Below are 10,404 nucleotides of genomic sequence, written 5' to 3'. Positions count from 1 at the left end.
CGACAAATATTTAATTCTTATTTATTTAGGACAATGGATGAATTGTAGAAAGTAATAGATGATAGTAACGATCGATGAAAATACAAAAACTTAATAGCTAGGTTGTACGATGATTGGAACTTCTACATGAAGGTGATCTTGGTGCGTCCCATGTTGACCTGCCAGACATTGAGCTCCTCGTAGTCGTCGATGCATTTGTCCACCTGGTCGGGTTTGAAGCCCTTCGTTGTGCAGCGATCCATGATGTCGGCAATCTTCACAGCCTTGCCCGAACCGGCCAGTTCCCGAACAATGGCAAAGATGCGATCGGAGGTGTTGGGAACGCTAGAAAGAATATATCAATCAGAACTACAAACCAAAGAGGCCGCTAAAGCAATACTCACTGTCCCTTCTGGTGCTCGTGTATCTGGTTAAGCGAGTCCTTGGACATTTCCAGCAATCGCAACGCCTCGGCCACATCATCTTTCTCCACACGATCGGAGAGACGTAGACGAGCCAGAGCCGTGGACAGGCGGAGAATACCCAGCAGGTTCCTGGCCGAAGTAAAGGTCATATCCTTTTGGTTTCGCGCCTCGCGACGCAGCTCCACATATGCGCCCACAATGTAGTCCGTGAGCTCGTCAGGAATGGTTGGGTTCTTGCGCTTGCACAGGTTGATGTAGCGCCGCATGAGATTCATGTCCAGAGCCTTGACCCGCGTGGGTGGCTGCTTGCTGTGGCTGTGGACATAGGTGATGTGCTTGGCCAGCCGCAGATCGTTGTCCCGATCCGGCTTGTCCTGGATGAGCCAGAGCAGATCGAAACGGGAGAGCAGAGCCGCTGGCAACTGGATGTTTTGCTCGACAGTGCGACGGGGGTTGTAGCGACCAAAGGCAGGATTGGCAGCCGCCAGAATGGAAACGCGAGCATTCAGAGTGGTCATGATTCCCGCCTTGGCTATCGAGATGGTCTGCTGCTCCATGACCTCGTGGATAGCCGTACGATCAGTATCAGCCATCTTGTCGAACTCGTCAATGCAGCACACACCCTGATCCGCCAGCACCAGAGCTCCTCCCTCAAGAGTCATCTCACCGGTGAGCGGATCCTTCATCACTGCTGCAGTCAATCCCACTCCTGAGGATCCTCGGCCGGTGGTGTACTGGGAGCGCACTGCCAAACGACTGATGTAGCCCAACAGCTGGGACTTGGCCACACCAGGATCGCCCATCAAGCAAATGTTGATGTTGCCACGGATTTTCATGCCGTCCGGCCGTTTGTCCACGCCTCCTACCAGAAGAAGCAGCAAAGCCTTCTTCACATCCAGATGACCGTAGATTTCAGGAGCCAAGCTGGTGGCCAGGCGTTCGTAGAAGTCATCTTGGGCCAGCTCCTCCAGCTCTTCGGGTGAGAGTTCGGCATCCTTTTCCGAGATCTCGTCGTTCTTGTTGATGCAAATAATGCGCTACAAGAAATTTCAGGATTAAAAACCTATTTATTCAGGAAAAAGGATAAACAACTTACATGAGCCTGCAGGAATGTCTCCGACAGCAGACCTTGAATCATCTGGGCAAAGCCACTGCGAACCAGTGGTAGGAACACACCGGATACCACAATGTGGTCACCGGGCTGAGCCATGCGAGTTACTTCCCCGCGGCAGAGCACGGTCATTGTGCGGGGAATGTGACCCACAGGCACCTGGTCGCTGTGCTCTTGAATCTTAAGCTCCTGGAACTTGATGAACTTGGAACCACGCGTCTGTAGGTACAGTCTACCGCCAGCCTTGTTCACCCGACAGTCATCCGAAGGACAATCATGCACTGGGGTAAAGGAGAGCGAGTTCACGGGCTGATAAGTCTCCGAACCGCAGCGATCGCATGTATATGTGGCCACCACCATCATGGGCTTCACCTCCGTGCAGCGGGTAACGATGCCACGTACGGTGACTAGTTTTCCAATGTGCTGGGCCTTAACTTCGCGTATGGAGTGCGCTTTTTCCGTAGACTGCGGCTTGAAGCCCACCTCACTAAAGGAAAAAGAAACAATACATTAGTTTTGGCGGGAAATTAAAGGACACCCTCTCCTACTCACAATCGCTTCATCAGCTCCGCGGGGAAGCTGTTTCGCTCATCGCGCTGCTCCATGGGATTCCGGGTGCGGGCGTCCATCATTAACCGGTGCTCGATGTACACATCCAGGGCATCCTTGGCGTGCACCTCCTGCTGCTTGTAGCTGGGCAGCAGTTCGGCAATAACGTCGCTGAAAATAGACGCGTACCGCCGGCAATTCTCGATCACTGCCTCCGCCAGGCTCTCGTTGAACTCGGCCAAATCATCCAGATCGATGGTGATTAGAACCTGCTCCCGATGGGCCAGTTTCACCAGTTGGGAGCCATACACAAATTCCTTCTTGCCATCCTCATCGTTGCATTTGCAGAACTCCGACAAAAAGGTTTTGATAGATTCTGAAAGAAATGCATGTTTTTGGTATTTGCGTTTACTTCAGTTTCTCTTTTCCACTCACCTTTATCTTGGGCATAGTCGCGTCGTGCCATTTTCTTTGTTTTTTAAAAGTGCAGCTGGCGGATAACAATAAATACAGACAGCTGCTGTTAAAGATGTTTTCGGAGACGCTGATTGCAAGGAAATGCGAGGAAAACAGTGGAAATGCTTCCCGCCAAAAATGCTTTAGTGATGACGATAGCTATTATTTACATATATCGAAATATCGATATTTTTCAACATATGTGTTTCATTTCCCACTGTTCCCTTAGTTTCGTATTTCGGCTGTCGAAGGGGGCGCCACTTCTTCCTTTTGAAAAAAACCCACGGCGCTCAATTTGAATTTCAAATATTGACGTTTATTTCTTGGTTTTAAATGAAATTTACAAAAGTTTTCGAGCAAATGTGTACTGGAACATCAATTACATAGCATTGCGCATTGATGTCAATAAACGTTTGGACTTGAATTTCTTGTTACATAATTATTTATTATTGGTTTTGTTTTAGGCATCTAAAAGTAGTACATTTATGTTTTTAGTGCAATTTTCTGTTATTTATCTCTCAAATAGATTAACAACGATGATGATTTTGTGTCGCACATTGCTGTTTTCTGCTTCTTTAGCGGTATACATAAGTTACGATTTAATATGTTGCATTTACGTTTAACTTAAATATTATTAATCACATGCAATAGTTAAATAATAATGATACAAATAATAATTATACATATAGAGTGCCGCGATATATGGATATAGCGATACATATATATACCGGTTCGGCGGCGGTACTTCCTTTGTTAATTTGCTACTAACTAAATTGTTGTTCTCCGTCAACTGATTTTTGCTTTTTACACATTACGAGCTAATCGTTACAATGTTACGCACTAGCATATATATTTTACGATTTAATTATTTTGTATATATATATTGTTTGTTTTTTTGTATTGTTTGTTTTTTTAGAGTGTTGCAAGCGCTGCCCCTTTGGATTTGATGCCGCAGCGCTGTGCCCACTGTAAAGTATCTGTAAGATTGCAACAATAGTTTCGTTTTTGAATGCATTTTTTGAATTTGCAAAACGCGAACTGCGAACTGTGATTTTGTGCGCTTAAATCTCCTCTGCGGTCTCGAACGCACCTAGACTCCCTCCATAAACTCTAATTAGCTGAATGCATTTCATGACATTACCTCAAGGTCTATCCTCTTTGTTCATATAATTTAAATAATGCTACATATTATATAATATACGTATATATCAATAGATTTTCTGTTTTTTGCTTTTTTTGTTTTCCATTTTTTTTTGCGTATAAAGCTGTAAGTCTTCTAGTTTTTCCGTAAAGTGCGTTTTACTCAACTAAATTCCATTCGCTTAAATTTCTCAATTGTTCAGTTCGAAAGACAGTGTGTAGACAACAAAAATTTCGTTCAAGTTCTATATAGCTAACAGATTTATATCCTTTACGTATAATATTGTTTTTATTTCTTGATTGAACGTGGTGCCTATAACTCTGATTTCTCTTGATTCTATTTGTTTAATATTACACCGAAAAGGAACAACTTGCTTTGAACATTGAGCTTTACGATTATAAGTTTTTTTTTAACATTTATCTGAACAAACTGCACATTTCTAAGGGAGAGGATTGCTTTAATTTTTAATTAGCTTTAGTATTTTTCGATTGATTCTAATTTATTATTTTTTTTTTCAGTGCAGATATCCAACACATTTATATGGCACACAAGTCTAGTTGGATTCTGCCTTTTGGAAATTCGATGAGCTCAAAAACTTGGATTTGGAAAAAGCTAGAAGGATATCAGGGCTTGCAGTTTCGGTATCGGTTTCGTTTTCGGATTATTTGTGCTTGTTAGTCGATCGATTGCTGGATGAATGCGCTTAGCTCCTAATAAATTACTTTTTAACAACTTAAGAATTACACAAATAATAATAATAATGATAATAGTTATTAATTAATGATTCAACTCGATTCTTGTGCATTTGCTGTTTCTCTCCGATTTTGTGGCTAAAGTTGATCCACATTTTTGTGGTATAATCCCTTCTTTTGGGGACTTGGGGGCTATGATTGTGGGTTTTAGGGTTGAGGATCCAGCAGTGGCCTTAACTACATCTACTGAGGAGTATTGTGACTAGAGTGAGGAGCAGGCTCGTCGCCGTGCCCAGAGCAGGACCCAGCGAGTTCGACCCACTTGTGTTGCCATGGGTATTGCGGTCATCCACTTCGTTGGTGGTGATGTCCGTATCGTCAATGGTTGTGGCACCTGTAGAGGGATATGATTATATTATTAAAAGTCCTATTTTCAACCCGCTCCCTATAACTCACCATCGCCGGATCCATCACCGGAACCATGCTGGCTGCTGTAGTCCTCCTCATCGTCATCGATACGACCCTCGCCTCCTCCAGAGCCCTCGTGGCCCATATCGCTTTGTATATCATGTGTTTGTATGCTGTTTGGTGGTACCTGCTTGTAAATAAAATAATAAATAAATATTTATCTCTATAAATTAAAAATATAATAAAACATTACCGTTGCTCCAATGTTTTTGCGAATTTTAATCAACTTGTCCACAAGCTCATTGAGTGTAGTGAGCTGTGCCGAGGACCTGAGGGGAACTTCCGGATTGTAGCGCTGGCTATCCAGTCCTGGACCAATCAGTAGTTGGGTATAATCGCCATAACGATCGCCTGTCCAGCAGGAGCGATCCTCCAGGGAGTACTGTTCATTGCAGAAGCTACAAAATAAAATAAATAAAATTAGAACTTCGTAGGCCTGTTTTTTAACTTTAATTGTTATTGCCCGCTTGTCAGTTGTCTCATATACACATATTTACGTTGTTAAAAATTACATTAAATATATCACTTAAGAACACAAAAGAACGAATTACAAAATGTTCAAGGAGCTGGTCTTGTGGATTCATCACATTGCCCATGATTTTTGCATAAACCGTACCCTGGAACATGTACCTCGCCATGTAAGTGATCCTGACATTTAATAATAATTTAATTTAATAAAAATAGTAAAGTTGAAAAATAATTATTTTAAAGGGTTGCCGCTTAGCAGTGAAAAATGGCCGCATCGCCAATCTGATTTTCTTTATTTCCATTGTGGCACCTTTGTACTTCTGCCTCCTGAAGGACGTCATCCAGATGATACTGGGCCCCAAGAAGAAGAAGAAGAACGCCTAACCTCCAAACATGTTCCTTTAAAAGGTTATAGTTCGGTCAGTCGGTGTATTTTGTCTCATAAGACACCCATAGAAACGAATAAAGTTAGTGGCATCGTCTCAAGAACAAAAGACTTACTTCTCCACAATGTTCGCATAGAACTCCTTGGTCTTGTCGATGGTGGAGAGGAATCGAACCATTCCTGGGTCTGGGGGCGTGGCCCACTTGATGCTGCCCTTGTGCTGTGGTGGCCTCGTTTCCGGTTCGCTGGTCAGCGATGGCGAAAGGGTAGGTGATCCGCAGGTCTTCTTTACCTGGAAAATAGGTGGAAAAAAAAAGAATTTAAAAAACTGGTAAGGGGAGTGCATGTGATGAGCTCCACTTCCTCCGATTGCTAATCGCAATGGCACATGCAAGCAGCACGTGTGTCCACCGCCCAGCATGTAAATTGCAACTTTCTGGACTCTCCGGCCTTCCTCCACTCTAATTTTGCATTTTAAATTCCCCACGACATGCCAATCGCTTGATATTTCTTTTTTTTCGGGCAGACTACGAAACAAGTTCAATGATTCCGGAACTGAATGTCAATTCGTTAAATTCGATCAAAAAAAGTTTATAAATTAAACGGCAATTAAACCATTAAGAGAATGCGTCCTTGGGACATAATTAAATGAAAATGGAAGAGCTTGATTTCTGCTTACTTTCTGTTCCAGTTCGGGTCCGTTCTTCATGGCATGCATTATGGCCTCTGAGAGCTTGGAGTCCAGCAGCTTGATGGCATTGATGATGCCGGTTTCCGCGAGGATGTGGCTGGTAACCAGATTATTCAGAGCGTCCACCACACTCGACCAGGGACTGTCAAGGAGTCCGGCATATTCCGCCGAGCAGCCTCTGCAAAGGATTATCCAAGCAACAGAATTAAGTATCGGTTGTAAAAATGTAATCTGAGAAACTTACCGCAGCACGTTCATGCAATAACCGTGACAGACTTTTGTCTCCTTGCTGGACGGCTGGTGGGCGTTGCAATTGGGGCAGTAGTGCATCTTAAGGAGATGCATCTTGCAGGTGTCCGACAGCTGTGACCCATAGAGACTGTCCGCCTCGCTCAGTACCTCGGCACTCTCCAGCAGGGCCTTCATAAAGACATTCGAGAGGTGGACGCTCTGCACGAGACTGGATTGCAGTTCCCGGGGTATCTCCCCAAAAGGACGCATATCGTCAAAGTGGTGCTTCAAGCAGTTGATGTAGTCATCGTGCAGTTCGCCGTAGGAGTTCTTGCTGACGTGCACCGCCTGGTGGTAGGCCACCGGGAAGAGTTGCACGAAGAACTGATGAACTGCGTCCTCCAGGCCGCTCTGGATGCTGCCGATGCCCCGGCCGCTGTGCTGGCCATTCGTATAGTTCGAGGTGTAAATCAGATGGCTAGAGGTGGGGGAGGAGCAATTTAATTAAACTCGGTTAGCAATAAAATTCCTGAGCACTTACTTCATGATTTCCGTGTAGAGTTGCTGGATCAGCATGCGGGAGAGCGGTACCATTCGCGTATAAACCTTCGAGAAGACGGCCAGTGTCCTGTTCTCCGACTGCTGGGCCAATTCCAGGACGTGACCTGCCGCAAAAAAAGAAAGAGATTATAGCCAAGGATTCACATAGAAGTGGGGCCAACAAAAAAGGAGTATTGCCCCAGCTATTGTTATTGTTATTCGTAGCGAAATTTAATCACTTTGCCGCGAAACTTTTCCTGCCTGCTGGGATTTGTGGAACTCGCGCTCTAATGGCCTGGCTGGGACTCGGCCTGGAGATGGTAGAGACCAAGGCTTTTAGTTAATGAAATACACATCTCTCGCTTGGATATGAGAAACTTAAATATGAATATCATGAAAATCTATGAATCCAGAGAGGAGGTTAATTTAATTGCCAGCCAAACTGTCAATCAATTGACGATAAATTCTCTTAATATTCCGACACTAATCACAGACTTCGAACGCCACAAAATAAAACAAAAAACAAGAATCTAATGTGTCACAATGTTATCTTTCAATGTGTCAGCGGCAGTTGTGCGAATTGATTTGGATACGCAGATTGGCTGTCGATACACACAGATACATTTAGTCGCAGATACACAGATACAGATACAGAATCAGATACAGGTACCATTCGCTGGCAGCCTGTCATTATCGCAGATTACAAATGGCCGAGGTCGTGTCGCTGGGATATCTGCATAAAAACCACACCGATTTCAGATTGTATATATCTCTGAGAAACTGTCAAATCGGCGTTTGATTTCTCACCCTCCTCTTAGCCACCGCCCTCTGGCCGACAAACTCTAAATTGCAATACGCTGTCTTGTATATCGTTTTCAAACGAAAGTGTCAATCTCTTTGTTAATTGGCAACAAAAGAACCAAACACAGAAAATATATGTTTCCAGATTTGTTTTTCGGGTTCCTTTTAGTTTTGTGTGTTCTTCGGCTGCGGCTCATTTTGATTTTTGATGTTGAAGCATTTCCGTTCTCAGCCCGAGTTTTGGGCTTGGCTTGGAGCAGCACCAGTGTGGATGGGATGTCTCGGGTTGTGTGTTCTCGGGTTTATCGGCTAATGGCCTTTGATGCGTCATCCGAGCAGAGCTTACCCTTTTTAATTAGCAAAACTAACGAGTTAGGGCCGAGTGAGAGGATATCCAGTATTCTTATTAATCAATTAAGCCGAAGAGTAAACAAAACTACAAGCTGCATAAAGATAAAGAAGTGACTAACAATGCCAATCAATTGATCAATAACACAGCACAATAAAGATACAAAGATAAAGATACCAAAGCAGTGCGAGGAGCACATCCTGTCGCTAATCTCATTGACGTGGCATAGTTAAAATGAAGCCGTTGACTGGCGGAAGCATTTAATTATTAACACGCCGGGCGAAACGTGTTGACTCGCTGATATATATTCTCACACCGTGTGACATCGGATGCCTCCAGGGGGCAAGTCCCGGGGATGGATAGCTGGGAAGCTGGTAAGAGGAAGTACGCCTGACATTCCCCAAATAGATTTTATTGATTGTGTATAGTACTACTGTGTAGAAGCCACTAGCAAAAGGCAATTTCCATTATCTGTTTGGGCTATTTGTGTAGCAAAAGTGCCATTTCCTTCGCTCGGCTAGCCTAATTGCAATTTTAATGAACTCGCTCTTCGACGACAATTGGGAATTGCTTGAAGCAGCCAGAAGCATTCAACGCTGCGTATACTTGATATTCGTATTCGTATTATTGCAGCTGCTTTTGTTGGCTTAATATGCTCAATTAAGTTTGGGGTTTCGGCCAGGCCCACACACACAAGCCGGCAAGGCAAGGCTGCCCCAGGTGGGTTACATTTGTATCTTTGTATCTCATAAATTGTTAACTCAGCACTTCACCTGCGGGCGAACACAAGCGCACAAGCCTACATATGCAATTTGCTGTCCGTTTACATATATTGTGCAACTAATTGCAATTTCTATCTAGCTATCTGGCTGCCCATCTCTGTTGCTCTTACAGTGACAATTAACCAAGGGCAGGGATACGTTTGTATCTCGTATCTTTGTATCTTTTGCCAACAATCAAATCTAAAGTACTCCAAATGCTTTTCCCAATGAAACATGAAAATTTCATTAAGCTTGGCTTTTTCTTTTACTATTTTTTTCTAAATAGATTGTCAGGTAGAGGGGAAAAAGTCCGTCACACATGGAAAATCGTACTAATGGGCAAACAGACAATGAAATTGAATTAGACAACAAAGTGCGGCCAGCATGTATATGCAGATGGTAGTTTTTGGTTCTCCAGAGGAGCCTTTTCGAAAAGTCGCCACGGGCAAGCTCCATTCCGGGCGCTACAAGTTTGTTTATAAAAAGGGGGATTTTAAGATTTAAAGATTTAATGAAAGAGAAGTATTTAATAAAGTTATTGAAGAGCTCAGACTTTTGGGTTAAGAAAACTATCTATCATTCTAAGCTATCTTTATTCTAAGCTTAGTTTGGTTAGTTTTTCTCTGTGCACTGGAGTTAATATTGAAAAGGCTTCGACTTGGCTTCATTGCTTCATTAGAAGTCTATGGATAGCAGAAGGCAGAAGGCGAAGCAGGAGCGAGATTAGCATGCCAAGTTCCAGGCGATCAGGCGACCGGTTTCCAGTTTCCCCTTTGGGGCAAGCCCCGAAAGCGGTGCGGAGGTGGCCGCGGCAGATGCGACCGCGGTCCATGCTCTTTTTTTGTTTTTTTTTTTTTCTGTTTGCGGCACTCTGTTGTTGTTTCCCACGCCATGCCACTAAAAATATGCGGCACACATACACATCAAAAATACAAATAAAAAAATAAATATAAAAAAGCCAAGCACAGCCCACAGGTTTAGTTTTATTTTGTTCCTTGGGGCTGCGTTTGTTTGTGTTTGTTGTTGTGTTCCTGTGCGGATATTACAATTTTAGTATCTGCCGCATTTTTTATTTGCATTTTATATGCATGTATATTTTGTTTTTTTCTTCTTTTTTTTTTGTATTTGGTAAGCCAACCCCCCATCCCCATCCCACCAAACTCCACCCATTTGGATGCTCTGGTATCCGCTGTTGCCGCCTTATGAATGCCATGGCAACTTTGTTAGTGCTCCCCAGTCCTCTATCCTCTAGCCTCTACCAATTTTTTGTAGCTGCTTCTTGGCGGGCTTAGCTTTTTAGCCGCGTTTAGTTTCGTTGCGAACCGAGAGGCAGGTTTCTCTTGGCCCTCAAGAGTCT

At 43.7% G+C, this 10,404-nt stretch overlaps 3 protein-coding genes across 3 annotated transcripts in view; 1 reads left to right on the top strand and 2 right to left on the bottom strand.

The window, feature by feature from the left end:
* Positions 1-5: 5 nt before the first annotated feature.
* Positions 6-2,681, bottom strand: LOC6506994 (DNA replication licensing factor Mcm7). The gene is made up of 5 exons (XM_001956827.4): positions 2,500-2,681; positions 2,068-2,440; positions 1,501-2,002; positions 384-1,441; positions 6-324 (listed from the first exon to the last, which is right to left on the bottom strand). Exons 1-5 carry the CDS (start codon positions 2,528-2,530, stop codon positions 123-125), a joined length of 2,166 nt encoding a protein of 721 aa, XP_001956863.1. The 5' UTR covers positions 2,531-2,681; the 3' UTR covers positions 6-122.
* Positions 2,682-2,944: 263 nt separating this feature from the next.
* The window catches only part of LOC6506993 (division abnormally delayed protein), a 58,468-nt gene continuing 51,008 nt past the window's right edge, over positions 2,945-10,404 (bottom strand). The window contains exons 3-9 of the mRNA XM_001956828.3: positions 7,138-7,261; positions 6,610-7,074; positions 6,354-6,543; positions 5,791-5,966; positions 5,015-5,219; positions 4,810-4,948; positions 2,945-4,747 (exon numbers count right to left, since the gene is read on the bottom strand). Coding sequence (XP_001956864.1) covers positions 4,587-4,747; positions 4,810-4,948; positions 5,015-5,219; positions 5,791-5,966; positions 6,354-6,543; positions 6,610-7,074; positions 7,138-7,261 — 1,460 coding nt within the window. The 3' untranslated portion in view covers positions 2,945-4,586. The remainder of the gene's footprint in view (positions 4,748-4,809; positions 4,949-5,014; positions 5,220-5,790; positions 5,967-6,353; positions 6,544-6,609; positions 7,075-7,137; positions 7,262-10,404) is intronic.
* On the top strand, positions 5,277-5,785 carry LOC26513876. Its single transcript, XM_014910060.3, has 2 exons — positions 5,277-5,459; positions 5,533-5,785. The coding sequence occupies exons 1-2, from the start codon at positions 5,376-5,378 to the stop codon at positions 5,671-5,673; spliced, it is 225 nt and encodes a 74-aa protein (XP_014765546.1). The 5' UTR covers positions 5,277-5,375; the 3' UTR covers positions 5,674-5,785.

Source organism: Drosophila ananassae, chromosome 2R, assembly GCF_017639315.1.
Source record: "Drosophila ananassae strain 14024-0371.13 chromosome 2R, ASM1763931v2, whole genome shotgun sequence".
NCBI classification, from domain to species: domain Eukaryota; kingdom Metazoa; phylum Arthropoda; class Insecta; order Diptera; family Drosophilidae; genus Drosophila; species Drosophila ananassae.
The sequence above is the reverse complement of the archived record's forward strand: the minus strand, read 5'-3'. Positions and strand labels throughout refer to the sequence as shown.